Here is a 15,946-nt window from a genome sequence, read left to right on the forward strand (position 1 = left end):
AAGAGTGTGTGGGAGGAAGCTGTGTCAGAAGTCCACCTGCGCGCGCGCGTGTGTGTGTGTGTGTGTGTGTGTGTGTGTGTGTGTGTGTGTGTGTGTGTGTAGGTGCTCTGTGTCTGGTTTGACAGAGGGCGGCTCAACTCATAGCTCGCATTCCTAACTGTACTGGTGCTTTATTACTGATATCCTCCTGGCCTCCCTAATAGCTCACCCTTTATAGCTCAGCCTTTCTCACAGCTTTTTGCCAGACAAAGTAGCACAGAATATTTCACACAAAGGGAGGGTGATCTGCTCGGTGTCAGGGGGGAAACAGATGTGGATGCAGTGCAGCAAGAGAGCAGTAAGCAACATCAGAGCAGCAGGTAGCCAAGGAGTCACTGCAGCACGCAAAACAGATGGAGAAAAATAGGAAAAGAGATTATCTAACCAAAGCTTTCTCTGACTCACATCCACAAAATAGTGACACTGAGCCCCAAGCAGCCCCATTGGAGCAAATGAGTTACCTGCCTTGCCTCAGGGCATCATTACAGTATCTGCAGAGGGAGAGATGAAAGTGAAAAATAACAGTATGCCTTAAATGGAAGCCATCACCAGAGGCAAACAGTGCATAAACCTCGCACAGCTCTAATTTTCTCCATATTATCCCTGGTGCCATTTCAGTGCTCACCGCGCATGTGCGATACAATAAACCCTGAGCGTTAGCTGATTCTGATGGACTCCAAGGTCCAAGCCATCAGATGTGTTTTAGAAGCTGGATCCATCAGTTAATGAAAACTGATCCCCGTCGGCTCAGATGGTTTTTTCACTTGGCTGCCCACTGGTGCGTTGTCTGTTCTTAAATTTCTTTTTTTTTTCAAACATTTACGCTTGGTTGCAGACCTGTAAAAATTATGAAAATTAATAGCCTACTTTCTATCACTTCCTCACCCTAATCACTTATTAAACAGCAATAACAGCACAGTAATTTATTCTTTTTTTCTTTTAACCTTTATTTAACCAGGAAAAGTCCCATTGAGATTAAGAACCTCTTTTTCAAGGGAGTCCTGGCCAAGAGGCGACAACACGTTAAAATTACAAAGTTACATACATATTATAAAATAACAATTACATTTTGAAAACAATTTTCTCTGGCTCTCGCAATCTAGACTTAAAGGCATTTAATTGGCATTAAATGCATTAAAAGGCATTTTCTTGCTCAAGTGTGTAAGCAGGTATGTCCTAGGCTAAACCGCTAACAGATGTGTTTCTGCCCCAGTAAACATGTAAATACAGGTTAGCTTAGCAATGACAAATAGAGGGGCAACATATCCTGTGATGGCACCCTGGTACTGAGAAAACAGCAGGGAACAAAAAGTCATTTTTCAAGGTCAAAACGAACCTAGATATTTTTTTATATTATTTTATTTTTAATCTCACATGTGTATATATGTATATATATGTGTGTGTGTGTGTGTGTGTGTGTGTGTGTGTGTGTGTGTGTGTGTATATATATATATGTACATATATGTATGTATGTATGTATATGTATATTTCATTTTCACTTTATCGTTTACTCATTTCTGCTGGCCGGTTTGCATGAATTCTCATAGCAACAACATAGCAACCATACTTCCTGTGCTCCTCATTAGCACTACGTTCATATACAGTGTTGAGCACAAAACCACAAACTGCTACTTGGCAATGACAGTGCATCTTCAAGGGAAAAAATGCACAGTCTGCACGAAAGAGTTAATGCAGCAATAAGAAAAGGTGATAGCTTTCCACCTTTTTCTGCTTACTGGAAACAAAACTTCGCATTTCCAGAACAAAAAGCTGAATGAAAAATAAAGCAGCACTCAATAACGGGAGAGATTATATTTCAATATACATTTGTAAAAAAAAAAAAAAAAAAAAGGCATATCAGATAGTTAAAATGGTAACTGATACACAATAATAACATTTCACTATCTGTAAAAACAAAAAGGGGGGGGGGGGTAAAAGCAGACCATTTGACAGAAGATTAACATAATCACAGAAGAAGAATGATGAGAGGAAAACATTACAGTTCATTTGGTTGCCACATGATACTGATGAGACAATCTAATTACAGGTTGTATTCTGTGTCTTCATCTGTGTGATTTCTACATGTCCCTCTGACAGTACTGAGTATTTTGGACTGTCTGAATACAGCAATTGTTTGTTCTGTGTGGAAGAGAATTTCGGGATATATTAAATTTAGTAAACACGTAGAAGTTAAACCATTTTATGAGATTTTTGAGATGCATTTTATACTCACAAGACTGTCATATGTGCTTCTGATGATGGCTCATTTTGCTTTTTTGGGTAGGAATATTTAAGCTATATATAACGTTTTTTCTCATGTAAAGCACTCAGTCATTTTTACATGTAGTAAGTAGAAATGTGCAACTTCCTTGAAGATAATAAATAATTACCTTTGGAAGAAAGGGGAGAAAAAAGATCACTGTAGATTTATTTGATGAAAAGTATGTTTTTATTCTTTTGGCTAGAGTTAGTAACACTGTGGTGCTGACTTCAACTGGGGATAGTTGGTCAGCAGAAGGAACAATTTGAGGATTGTGTCCATCCCAGTGGCACGCCTTCCATAGAGAAAGCAGAGCTGGATGACCAGCCCGTTTTCAATCCCGAGGCGTAATATACTGACGATTTCTCAAGTCCCGAGGTGTTCCTGAGGAACGCGAAAGGCGCTTTCTTATGCTACACGCCGGGTTATGGATGAAATCCAGTAGAATAACGCTCCCGTGGTAATACACGTTCAAGCCATGTATTCCAGCCCTAACCCTAACTTTATCCCTAACCATAACCTTAGCCATAACCTTAGCCAGCACTTTAATGACGTTAGATAGTGTTTTCCAAAGCGATTTAAGTAAAACAAATGTACATGTGTAGATTCATTCCAGTGCCTTGAGTCTCTGGATGTTGTGGAGCTGTCTTGGCTGACGCACCTCTGTAATGTTGCATGGAAATCAATGGAGAGTGTGTTGCAGCTTCAGGGGGCTCAAACTTCTCAGCCTTCCAAGCAATGTCAATGCCAGGGTACCGGAGAGGAGAGTCCACCCACTGGTCAAACCTCAGATTCAGGAGTGACAATGAGGTTTTCATTCTGGTCGTGGAACACTGGGCCAGCTCTTTTTCCTCTCAACAATATTCAAGGTCGTGGAGGGGTTTACCCAGTCAGACTACATATGCTTTGTGGACTTGGGGAAGGCATTAGGCCATGTGCCTTGGAGGATACTGTGAGGCGTGCATTGGGAGTATGGGGTATCTGGCCCATTGTGATGGGACATTCGGTCTCTGTGTAACCACAGTGACAGTTTGGTCCTGATCACTGGTGGGTGCTGGACTCTGACAGATCTGCCCTTTGTCATTGATTCTGTTCATAGTTTTTATGGACAGAATATGTATATTTGCCACTTGGTGGAAGGTCTCCACTTTGGTGGCTGCAGGATTTCGTCTCTGCATTTTGCAGATGTGGTTCTGTTGGCTTCATTAGTGGATAATCTCAACCTTGCACTTGTACAGTTTGCTGCCAAGTGTGAAGCAGCAGAAACAGCTGAATTAGCAACTCAAACTCTATGCCTCAGATATTTTGGTCCATCATGACATGGTAGCGTCACACAATTGCTGCAGATTTTTTAAGGTGCATATCCATGATGCAAATCTCCCATTCCACCGCATCCAAAAGATGCTCTATTGGATTGAGATCTAGTGACTGTGGAGGCCATTTGGGTACAGTGAGCTAACTGTCATGTTCAAGAAACCAGTTTGAGATTATTTGATTTTTATGATGAGCATTATCCTGCTGGAAGAATCCAACAGAAAATACTGAACCTACCTGAGTACTGATACTGACATAAACAGTTGATACGAGGCAGGATGGATCCATGGGTTCATGTCATTACAGCAAATTCTGACCCTACCATCCAAATATCACAGCATTAATCGAGATTCATCTGACCGATAACATTTTTCCAACCCTTTATTGTTCGTTTTTTTGGAATTTGTGCAAATTGTAGCCTCGTTTTCCTGTCAGGAAATGACAGGAGTGAGACCAGTGTGGTCTTCTGCTTGAAGTGTTGTGATGTGTTCTGTGTTCAGAGATGCCCTTCTGCATACCTTGGTTGTTATTTGAGTTACTGTTGACTTCCTATCAGCCTGAAGCAGTCTGCTCATTCTCCTCTGACACCAAGAACACCCAGAGAGCTGCTGCTCACTGGATATTATCTCCTTTTTACTGTTTACAGTAAACCCTAGAGATGGTTGTGAGGGGAAAATACCAGTATATATGAAGAACAACAATATGAAGGGTTGTTGCCAAATCCCAGTTATAATACAAATAGTCTTAAATAGTCTTGTTTTAACTAAGATGTCAGTTAAATTGTGACAGATGATTCACATTAAGTTTTCGACATGACCTTATGCAGCTTTTGTGGTTTTTCATTTTAATTTTTTGTTTTTCAGCATCTCACCACATTTCAGCACTTGCTATCAGCAAAATTTATGTCTGTGTGATTCAGCACGTGTTTACAACAATAACATGCAACATCTGGTTATATGAGCAGCTTGGGTTTCTCCCGATGTAACATTGTTTTTACAGCTGTGTCAGACATCATGCAAAAAGATGACAGACATGTGTTTTTCAGCTTTTGTGGCAGCCTTTTTTTCTAATTGCCTCTCCTTTTTCCTGCTTCTCTCATATTTTTCATTCTTTCACCTTCCTTCATTATCTTCTGTCCATCTCCTCCATCTCTGACTCTGTCTGTCTCCCTCCTCAGACCTTTCTGATAACCTGGCAATGGATGACTTCACCTTCCAGGAGCAGCTGTTAACCCCTCGTTTGGCTACAGCTGGGATGGGAGGCGTCTCCTCACTCGCGGCTCCACTGTGGAGGAGCTACCTAGTTCCAATCCTCTCCTTGATGCTCAGTCTGTTCCCGGTCTATCCCCACTGACCCGTGCATTCCCATCACCTCTTCCCTCTAGGATTCAGTACAAAATGTGTGGAATGTGACAAACCTTTTTTGGAGTTCTTGTTCCTGATATAAAGTTTAGTGGCTCAGCAGAGGACGCATGAACAACAGAAAATGCTACATTTCTCTTTATCTGTCTGAACAAGAACCTGTTCAACCTGTGTTCTTAACAAACCTATTAAAGCACATTAGACGCCATTGTGTAAATAAGAAAGTTGCCCACTGGTCCGCTGCCACAATGGTTATTTCAACTTTTGCGTCCTGTTGTCTCACATCTGTTCTCACACTCACTTCTTATGTAATGTAACAAAGTGATGGAGAGACTCATTTTTAGACATGTAATGGACCTAGCACACAACGGGCCTTTGAAAAAATAAATAAATAATTGCTCCCGCTCAGTCCGTACTGAGTCACAGCCCAGCAGGTACAAAATGAAAGAAGACGAAATCAGCTGCTGTCATTTTCCTTCGTGGCAGTGCATGACCGCCTGCCAGGGCTGGACTTTATCTGGTCAGTTTTAGTGAGCTCCTTCCCCCTGAAGGATGCGATGAATCACTTATTTAAACATGCACTGTTCCTTAAAATGCTCTGCTACTACTCACCCTTCTCTCTGATTGTTTATGTCGTAGTGATAGCTAAATTATTACCGACTGCTTCCTTCACACTCCCACCATCACTGTTTGCTCTGTTTTGTAAAGCTGGTGCACTTTTTCTTAGAAACAGTAACAGCCCTATAATAAAAAAAGGATCCAAGGGCTATCATTCGAATATAAGTCTCCAAAGTCAGCCTGATAACTGTACAGGTGTATGTTTCTCTGTGTTGGTGCCATGTTTACATTAACGTGTTTATTTACAATACTGGCATTTTGGTTTGTGGACTAATTATTGGCCGGATTGTGAAGCCTTGCTGCAGTTTCTAGCTTACTCTTTAGCACTGTGCATAAAGCGAGCATTAATGTGAAATATAAATATGTATAAAAATGTGTACATTAATTTTGTTATGTTGCACTGGTCTCATACATTTCCAAGGATGGCCTCTGTATTTAATCTTTTTCTCTGTGCTTTTTGGGTTAAAAGAAAAAGTGAGATTTTTATTGTTTCATTTGTTTGGTTTTTTAACATGGATGATGCAAACATGGTGCTGCTGCTACCACACAGCTGACTCCACAGCTGCCAGTGCTGAGTCTGCCCACGGCCCACTGTTTGACTTGTCATGTCAGGAAAAGCACAGGTGTACACCTAAGTCATATCAGCGATCGAGCGCGCCGACTACCAGGGTCCTGGCAGTGAAATGCCTAAACAAAGTGCAGGCCTAAATTATTTGACTAGCGCCACCTGATTTATGTCTGCTATGGCCAGTCACAAGATCCCTGGCCAGTGTCCCACCTAGGAGTCATGAGAAATAATGATGTGTTTGTTTTTCTCTCAATTGAATGTTGATGGGGAAAATACATTGTAAAATAAACTCAATCTGTTTTGATGTTTTGTGCCTGTGGCAATGTGTCTTTAAGCTAAGATATTAGCATCACAATTAGCATTAGTGTATTCAGCTAAGCATTTAGGAATGAAGCAAGAAATGAAGATTAAGGCAGGGAGGGGGTGGAAATATGCTTAGCTGCTAACACTAAAAAAGCTGATCTGCTTAATCAGGGCCACATTCAACTAAAAATGATATGATCCTGCTTACTTCTGAGTTAAACAATATGCTTCTCTTAAATGGCGGGGAGAAAAAAAAGGCCATGTTTATCTTACCTTGGAAGTCACATGTCGAAGTTAAGAGTGACACTATAACTGAGCTTACCATGTTTAAGAAGTATCCTTTCATCCATCTATTTTCATGGATTTGAGCCCAAAGTTCAGTAGTAGTTGTTAAAACGGGTAACATTTTCCTCCTTAGCAAGGTAGAGCCTTTCAGCCAAGGCTGAAACTACTGCAGTATGCTCATGGACAGAGTCTGGGCACTGTACAAGGAAGCAAGTTCCAAGATATCTTAGCGTTAACTGGCTTCACTTACCCTAGCATTAGCAATCAGGCTAAGTGGTCACACAAAGATGGCTATCAACTTGTTAACTTAGCCTGAAGTTTACTAATCCAAGCACGAGTTCATGTGAAAGGGTCGGGATTGGCAGCATCTAACCACTCACAGTTTGCTGGCAGCAGAGTTGCTGATTTTACAAAGAAAGCTAAAGATTCATTCCTGTGTAGATTCATTCTTGTCTTGGCTGACGCACCTCTGTAATGTTGCATGGAAATCAATGGAGAGTGTGTTGCAGCTTCAGGGGGCTCAAACTTCTCAGCCTTCCAAGCAATGTCAATGCCAGGGTACTGGAGAGGAGAGTCCACCCACTGGTCAAACCTCAGATTCAGGAGTGACAATGAGGTTTTCATTCTGGTCGTGGAACACTGGGCCAGCTCTTTTTCCTCTCAACAATATTCAAGGTCGTGGAGGGGTTTACCCAGTCAGACTACATATGCTTTGTGGACTTGGGGAAGGCATTAGGCCACGTGCCTTGGAGGATACTGTGAGGCGTGCATTGGGAGTATGGGGTATCTGGCCCATTGTGATGGGACATTCGGTCTCTGTGTAACCACAGTGACAGTTTGGTCCTGATCACTGGTGGGTGCTGGACTCTGACAGATCTGCCCTTAGTCATTGATTCTGTTCATAGTTTTTATGGACAGAATATGTATATTTGCCACTTGGTGGAAGGTCTCCACTTTGGTGGCTGCAGGATTTCGTCTCTGCATTTTGCAGATGTGGTTCTGTTGGCTTCATTAGTGGATAATCTCAACCTTGCACTTGTACAGCTTGCTGCCAAGTGTGAAGCAGCAGAAACAGCTGAATTAGCAACTCAAACTCTATGCCTCAGATATTTTGGTCCATCGTGACATGGTAGCGTCACACAATTGCTACAGATTTTTTAAGGTGCATATCCATGAATGCAAATCTCCCATTCCACCGCATCCAAAAGATGCTCTATTGGATTGAGATCTAGTGACTGTGGAGGCCATTTGGGTACAGTGAACTAACTGTCATGTTCAAGAAACCAGTTTGAGTTGCTGATTTTACAAAGAAAGCTAAAACTGTTATATTAGAATAATATGAAGAGGCTAAATACATAATCAAGACTGAAAGCAACACAGCTGCAGCAGACAGGTCAGTGGTATGAGTGTAACAGGACAAGCTAATCTCCAGTTCTACTCCAGTTTCTATGAATGTGTGTTAATGTTAGATAGGTAAAGAAGAGTGGTTGTGTGAATGCAGCAAGATGTAAAAAGTGCTTGGAGTGCTCAGGTAGAGTGGAAAAGCACTATATAAGAACTACTTGTTGTGTGGAAAAGCATAGATGAACTCGATGGATGTTAGTTTGCTACTGTTAATAAACTCAAATAACATTAAAAAGTGACTTTTTGCTCCAGGCGAGCACTCCCATGACTTCTTTGTTGACTGAACATTATGTTGGCAGGTCAGAAATCACTCACTTGTGATTAGTTGAGGCAAAAGAAAACACCCCCCTCCAGGAATAAACTGGCTGACATCGATGTAGTGTTAGGCTGAATGAATTAAGTGAAATTAAGTTGCAGATTAAGTTGATTGTCAGGCTTGTTTTACGTGAGAGTAATGCCAGAATGAGCGACTGTATGGAATAAAAGCTACCAACAGCTAAATGCTAAGTTGTTGGAGAAAAGTGGAAAAACAGCCCCCAAAAACATGAAGTGAAAGATTCCAAGTCACAGATTTGGCTTTTTGGGTATGGAATAATCCTTAAAATGCCATGAAAAACAAGGATTAAATGGATGGCACGCTGCTGCGATTACAAATTGCACACACAATGTTCCAGGCATATATATTACTTTCTGTGCTTTTCGCTACTGATCCACTTCAAAGCCAGTCATGAATCATGAAATTTATGTGTTTCTGGACTGCGCTCGTTGCTCTGAGTCCTCAAAGCAGCACGCGGATCATGTGTTTTTTCTTTGGATCTGTATTTTCTCACTCCCAGCAGATTATGAACTACTGTCCTCTCTGTCCCTCTCTGCGGGGCTTCTCTCTATTGACCCAGTCTGTTAACCTCCCAAGCTTAACTTAACCAGGTAGCTATACTCATCCACAACCCAGCAGTGAACCAGGGTTCATTAGTCCCAATTGTTTGTGTTTCGTCTCCATTATTAAAGCCTGTCTGCTTCCCTAACAAGGCCAATCACTCACAGCTCCGCAGATAACACGCCTGTCGCAGCAAACGCACTTCAAAATCCCATTTCTGTGTCCCCGATTCTCTGCTGTAACTTTTCACACCCACACACCCCCTGCTCGGCAGTGCTAGATAAAAACGCCATTATTATCCAGCTGTGCCTTTCTCTCCTGAGCTGGATTGCAGCTTTTAAGATGTAAACGGGAGGCTGATTATAAGGAGATGAGCAAACGTCAGCTGCAGAGAGAGCAGCAGCTAGCCCGGGATGGGGGGGGGGGATGGGAGTATACTCTGAATGCTAATGTGAGGCTGGAGAATGGGCAAACAGGCCCATTGAGATGCAGAGTCCATGTGTTTTCTTAGGGTAATATTGGGGCAATGTTGGAACAGCCCGCATTATGAGAGTGAAAGGTCAATGTGATGTTAGTCAGCAGGAACAGTGAGAATAGCTGACTATTAGGAATTGTTGCATTTTCTGCCTGAGTGATTGACTCCCCTATGAATATGTATTTCAGCACTTTTTTCATGGTCACACAAAAATGTTTGGGCTTGGGTACCTTTACGAGCCAGAGGGGTCATCAAACACTGCATATAAATTAAAATAACAATGTAATTCAGGTGCTCGAAAGCGCACGGGCACATCCCCGCCCACCCCCCCAAAGTCCAGTCCAATTTTTACCAAGCTGGATGTTGAAATTCCTTCGCTGCAGAGAAAGGCCCGAGACATGTCATGTCGTTCAAAGCTCATTCACGTCTAATTACCATGGCACTGGACCATTTTCTTACCTTTTGTTGGCCCGCTGAGAGGAGCGCCGGGCCCACGCTCTCCCATGCACACACAGCTCCAGCATCCTCCTCCTCCTCCTGCTCCTCAGCAGCCCCTGGCTTCCCCTGCAGCAGCCGCAGTCACACAGAATGAATGGAGCCGCCTGAGGAATGTGGACACAAAAGGAGGAATGTCATTTTGCCGATTGCTAACCCCCCCGCGCCCTCCCCAAACCAACGGACATGTGCACAAGTCCAGGCATTTTTAAATGTAGGGGGTACAAAAATCTTGTCAATGCTACTTTTGGCATAAAAATCATCCTTACTGAAAATGCACAAATAGTGCAGCTTCTGATTGTGAATCCTTTTTATAAGGGTTCTGGTGTTTTAAGAGGTTGACACTTTGAATTTTTTACATGCATAATCTTATCAGTGCTAAATAAACTCAGATTGTTTTTTTCTTTCCTCTTTTCTTGCCAGCGTTGCGAGATGGGCAAAGGTCAGAGGCAAAGAGCAGCATGACAGCACCAGCAGACAGACGCCAACAAAGTGCAGCTTAAAAAACTAAAACATGACACGAGGACGCATCATTTCAAACATGTCCAGCAGAGTTTTGTCTAAACAAAAAATGTATTCTTCCTCATTTCATCTCAGTGAGCGTCTGCTTTTCACTGATTTACACATCTCCCATTAGATGCGAGTGCAATCTCAGTCCACCTCTACAGCCTGCTACCACGCTTCCAGCAAGCTGCTTACTGTTGTTTACAGCACTATATGACAGGCAGCTGGATGTGAGAAGCACAGCTGGCCCATTGCTAACGCAGGACAGCCTGACCGTGTTTGTGTAAGGAGCGGCGCCTGTCATTTTTTTGACTCCTTGTTACAGAAACACTGGCCACGCTTTCACCCAGCCATTTTAAACAAACTCTAATGTACTGGACTCTGGGTGAAGACTTAAAAGACTTCACACTGGTCTCTGTTTGCCCACCTTGGATAAGATGTGGTTACAAAATGTCCTGGTTATCACTCAAGTCCTTGGGATGCCCTAGAAACAGAGATAAAAATGGTTTATTGTCACTAATATCTGTTAAGACTGTGTGTGGAAGCCTGTTTGACTCCAAGGACTTTTATCTACTCTTATCTCAACACTAACAGCAAAAAAGAAAAAAACTGATAAGAAATCCCTGCTCAAAGCAGAGGTCAGACTTGGATCTTCTGTGAAAGAGATCTGTGATTTTGAGCACTTTTGCATATCTAAATGAGTCTTTTCTTTATGTCATGTGGGCCAGTAATAGGTCATACCCACACGTTATGCCACCGTGTAGCTCCACCCTCAGCTCCAGTCCTGATTTTCAAGCGCGGCTTCCTCCAGTCTAAACATTAAAGTGGGAGAGAGCTCCTGGGTTGGTTGGAAGCCCCTGCTCCACGCTCCACCCCTGGTGTTCCTGATCTCCAGGTCTTTGTCCCCCGGAACTTGCTCTCACTCCTGGGTGTCCACCAGGGCTTTTTCTGCTCGCATCTGGATCCCAGTACAACCTGCAAACGGTCCAGCGTCCTCTCCTACTGAAACCCTCGGCCTCCTCCGATTCGGAAAAGAAAAGAGAAGAAGCCTGAAGAAACCCAAATTGTTCCCGATAACTTTCCACAGCCTGCTCTCCTCCCGTGGTTTTTTACTTTTCGTCGAAACTCTGAAGCAGTAGTGAGACTCTGTGATTGTTGCCTTCAGTCTCAAAGAAAAAAAAAGTTTCCCCATGTTTTAACCCCGTTTTTTTGTCGCGTCTTTGTGTGTTTTTCAATTGAGTCTGGAACTCGACACTTAACCCACGTACCTGTAGCTGTGAGACGTCCGACGTGAACAGTGTTTTTTCGGTGTCTTTTCTGCTCTCCCGGCCTCTGCTGCTGTGAATGAAGTATCTGTTGAGCCGAAGAAATCAGCGCGTCTCCATGAGGAAACTCGACCGTGGACTCGCTGAAACTTTGTCCTAGCCGTGCACACACTCACACCTGAGCGACTTTAACATTTTTACGGTTTTTGCTGTTAGTCTTCTTATTTTTCTGTCTTCGCCTGGCCCAAAATGAAGAGTTTGTTGGCGCTGTGTGTCGTGTGGACGGTGGTTGTGTTGTCGGTGTCGGGGACCGCGGAGCAAAAGTTGAACAACTGTAATGAAGTTCGTGCTGCCTACAGCTCCAAAGGCTTCAACGTTAACGACGTCCCCAACAAAGGAATCAACGGTGAGCCCCATGTTTATTTATATTTGTATATACAAATATATCTCAAGTTTAACCTTAAAACCCAATGGGTTCTAAAGTAGGGAGCGGGGACCCCCGGTGGGTCTTGCAGAGGTTTCGGGGTGGTCCTAGCTAAGAGAACTTTTTAAGCTAGCAAAGTTAGCTTGAAGAGAGTTTAGCTTAAAATCTGTGAAATTAACTCCAATATTTCAATCCAAACCTGACATTTAGACAGCTAGCTAACTTTTAACCACACCTAAATTTACAAATGTTTTCCATTTTAGCCAAAAACGACCTAACTGCTTCTTGACACTGCCACAAATAACAACCTCTACAGCAAATGATGAAACGGTCACTTTTATAAATGGACATTTAGTGCTTATTCCAGATTTGATATAGAGGCGTTGTTAATCATACTGACATGCTGCTTTTTTCATTTTCTTTTGGTCCATGTTTTTCCTCAATTATTAAGTAGCAATGAAACATTTGGGAATGCGTTCTTCTGGCTTAGTGCTGCTGGCAACAGTTCACTGCTCCAGTGCGTAAACACAGTCATCATTTAGGAAATAGTTGTAGGTAATTCATAACAATAAAGAGCTATAATCAACACAGGCTCTGTTCCGCACAGAAAGAACACAGGCCCATGTTTATTTCCAAGCTTCCTCAGTAGAGACCCCCATGGCTGTGAAGCGCAGGCCGCCGGCAGCGATTTAGTAAACATTCCTGTGCATTGTGGAAAAAAGAGCTTATGGATTTTTCTTTCTCTCCAGGCTTGGCTAATTTATTTATTTATTTATTTTTTACATTTTTATTTGTTTATCTCCTAAATCCACCTCCAGACCAGTCACAGGATGCAGAGTGCTAAGTAATAATGGAAGCAGACCTGTTAATAATCAGAGAGGCAAAAAGGCAAATCAATGATGCTAATCATGAGATAAACCCAAGTAATGGAAACTTTCCTTGAAGGAGGGGGTGGGGGCTTTTACAGTAAATCCTTGAGGGCAACAAGGGGAGGGGTTGGGGGTTGAAATTCCTATGTGCCCTGCATACTTTCACCCACCCCTCACTGCCACTCATTTCCTTTTAATTTTAATGGCACTTAAAATAAATACGCAACATTTGGTGAAGTTAGGTTTGCCAGTTTTGGAGTGGCTTCAGCATGGTCTATGACAGTATAGATGTAGGTCATCTGGGGGGAAGCTTCTGTCTTGTTTCCCACTTGGAAAAATAAAAATATACATAATGTAGGTTTTGGCCCTCATAAAGAGCTTAATTAGCAGAAAAGCTATTTTTACGACTTGGATAACTGTTTTTGGCGAAGTGCTCACAGCATTATTCTGTCTGACTGCCAGTGCCAGTGTGTATATGTTCTCTTTATTATCATAAAGCCCTTTATGAGTTTTCTCATTTGCATACTAAGAGGATGTGCAGATCATCTTTTTTCTTTTGGGGCCACAGTGGCTCATTAGAATCTGAGTTGGGTGTAGCTGTCAAAGAGACAGAAATTTGATCCCAAGTTTCACACAAGTCTCATAGTCTTTTTTTTTTTTTTTTTTAAGGTTTGTGTGTGGGTTTTGTTTTTTTGCTTCTGTCTTTGTGATGGTAAATGTCATTAGGATTACCTCAACATGTCTGTGTCGGTCAGATTTCATTGTCTTGGATCCCTGGGTTTGAAACGATGTGAATGAAAGCTTGTCCAGGTTTGTGTGCTACATACACACACGTGGCTTTTCCTTACAATAGTTTGCCGGTGTATGTCTGGGTTTTTAGGCAGGGCTGACCTCAATGAGCGGCTCTTTGTCGCTGATAGAGACTGAGATAATTGATCCATAGAAAGCAACAAGTTCTGCTGCCACTAGAGTCACCCCCCCCCACCCCAGTTACAAAAACACTCTTGATATGTTTGGTATTGTTGGGGAAGGTCCAAACGTAATTTTTGTCAGTGCCTCTGTACCTTCTAGTGTGCCACAAGTCTTAAATCTTGCACCTTGTTACATTGATAAATGGATAAAGCAACTGTTCTACTATTACTAGTAAAGCATGTCAAGCAAAGTTGACATGCTTTAAAAATGATGCACAATCTCAGTCAGTTGTCACAAAACGAGTTTTTGAAATGTTTGATTTGTGCATCACAAATCAGTTTCGTGGAATATGAGTGTTATTGGTGGGATTCAAAACTTGCCTTTTGTGACCGCAAGCATCTTGTGTTATTGTTGGCAGCACGGAGATATGAATGTTTGTTGCCATTGAAATTACTGTCAGCCTGAGCCGAAGCCAGACTTGAGATTCAGTAAAGATGTTTTAATGCCGTAAAACTGAAATGGAAACCCTGCTTTGGCGTAGACGGAATTAAGTGGTGCAGAGGAAGAGCAGGCTCACTCGGTAAATTCCTTTCTGATCCCATAGTATCAGTCGTTTACCACTCACGTGAAAACGGTTCAAGCCCCGTTTCCAAGGTTCCTGTCTTATGGATGATGATTTGTTTATGTCCCGTGGTTGGATACTTCACTGAAATGGGAAATAAATTCGATTTACTCCCTTAATGATGACAGATAAATAATGCTGGTAATCGCACAGGATGTAAATGGTGGTTTTGCTGTCTGACTATATCTGCTAATAATAGTTTAGTTCCCTTTACAGTTATATTTGATACTGTGATAAATTGTTAACAGCATTTCCTGTAAAGCTGTAATAGGACCATCTCTTTAGTGGTTTGGGCCATGTCAAAGGCTACCCAAAGCAGGGTCAGACTTCACACTTCATTTAAAAGAGTGGGGGCGTTGGTTAAATCTGTTTTGATTTACTCTGGCTGTCAGGCTTCATATCATGCTTCAGGTATGGGACAATAGCAGAGTTCAAAGAGAGGAGGGTCGTTTTCCCTCCTTTCAGTGCGTGGAACATCCTCTTCTCATAATCAGCTCAGTGCATTATGGCTGAAACTTAAGGCATGCATGACCTCAGCGCGTTGGCCTCTCGGTAAGCTCGAGACATTTTGCAGTCTCACATTGTAAGGGCTACCCCTCCTCCCTTAGCTGGTGGCAGCACGCCCCGCATCATTACAGTTTGGGGAAATGGCAGGTTGTGCTGCTGCAGCGACATTCTGCAGATAAGATAAGAGCAGGAAACTGGGGCGCGCACACACGGTCTGCAAGTTTTTATGGTGCAACAACCAATATTGGAGTGGCTCTGCTCACTAGACTAGTGCCCCAGCATTTCGCGCTTGTAATAATTAACCCGTCAAGTGTCTCAAGGTCAGACTCGTAAAACCAACTGGCAAGTGTTGTCATTAAGAATCACTTCCACAGTTTTATAAAGTGTTATTGCTTCCAAGAAAAAGAAACTGTGGGAAATGTCAGTGCAAAAGTTTTGTTGGCACTGTCAAATATAGCACCCACCCACCCCCTAAAAAATAAAAGTTCCTGCTTATACTTTTATCTTCTATGGTTAAAATCACATGCACAGTGTGCATTGCCAAAAGTCAACAAACCTGACTTCTCATAGCAAAGTGTTACCAGTCCAAACATCAAAAATACTTGTAGAAATCGACCTGTCTTACATCTCTTGCATGGCAAAGAGTTGGAGGAATGCAACATCAAGGGTTCCACAGGGACACAAGACATTGAATTAATGAATTAATTGTTATTAAAATGTCAAACTTTAAGTTTTAAAATCTAAGACCTAATACATGGGAAGTTGGATTTTTTTAAAACATTTTTAAAAAAGCAGAACACATATTTTAGATTGTGGTCTGGATGCTAGTTGGCAATGACATAGG

General features: G+C 42.3%; 2 protein-coding genes and 1 long non-coding RNA gene across 4 annotated transcripts in view; 2 read left to right on the top strand and 1 right to left on the bottom strand.

Moving 5' to 3' along the window:
• Nucleotides 1–6,469, top strand: part of gpc3 (glypican 3) — a 206,204-nt gene extending 199,735 nt beyond the window's left edge. Inside the window, exon 8 of the mRNA XM_019346169.1 lies at nt 4,791–6,469. Coding sequence (XP_019201714.1) covers nt 4,791–4,966 — 176 coding nt within the window. The 3' untranslated portion in view covers nt 4,967–6,469. The remainder of the gene's footprint in view (nt 1–4,790) is intronic.
• LOC102075823 (uncharacterized) overlaps nt 1–11,361 on the bottom strand; it is a 41,739-nt gene extending 30,378 nt beyond the window's left edge. Inside the window, exons 1-3 of one of the 2 annotated variants that reach the window (XR_002056657.2) lie at nt 11,249–11,361; nt 10,931–10,987; nt 9,964–10,106 (exon numbers count right to left, since the gene is read on the bottom strand). This is a non-coding gene — a long non-coding RNA (uncharacterized LOC102075823). Of the gene's footprint in view, nt 1–9,963; nt 10,107–10,930; nt 10,988–11,244 lie in introns of both variants that reach the window. The other variant, XR_266717.2, reaches the window with a different exon arrangement.
• gpc4 (glypican 4) overlaps nt 11,343–15,946 on the top strand; it is a 30,302-nt gene continuing 25,698 nt past the window's right edge. The window contains exon 1 of the mRNA XM_013275431.3: nt 11,343–12,174. Within this exon, the coding sequence (XP_013130885.1) occupies nt 12,018–12,174 (157 nt within the window). The 5' untranslated portion in view covers nt 11,343–12,017. The remainder of the gene's footprint in view (nt 12,175–15,946) is intronic.

The sequence above is a fragment of the Oreochromis niloticus genome, linkage group LG2 (assembly GCF_001858045.2).
Source record: "Oreochromis niloticus isolate F11D_XX linkage group LG2, O_niloticus_UMD_NMBU, whole genome shotgun sequence".
Lineage (NCBI taxonomy): Eukaryota > Metazoa > Chordata > Actinopteri > Cichliformes > Cichlidae > Oreochromis > Oreochromis niloticus.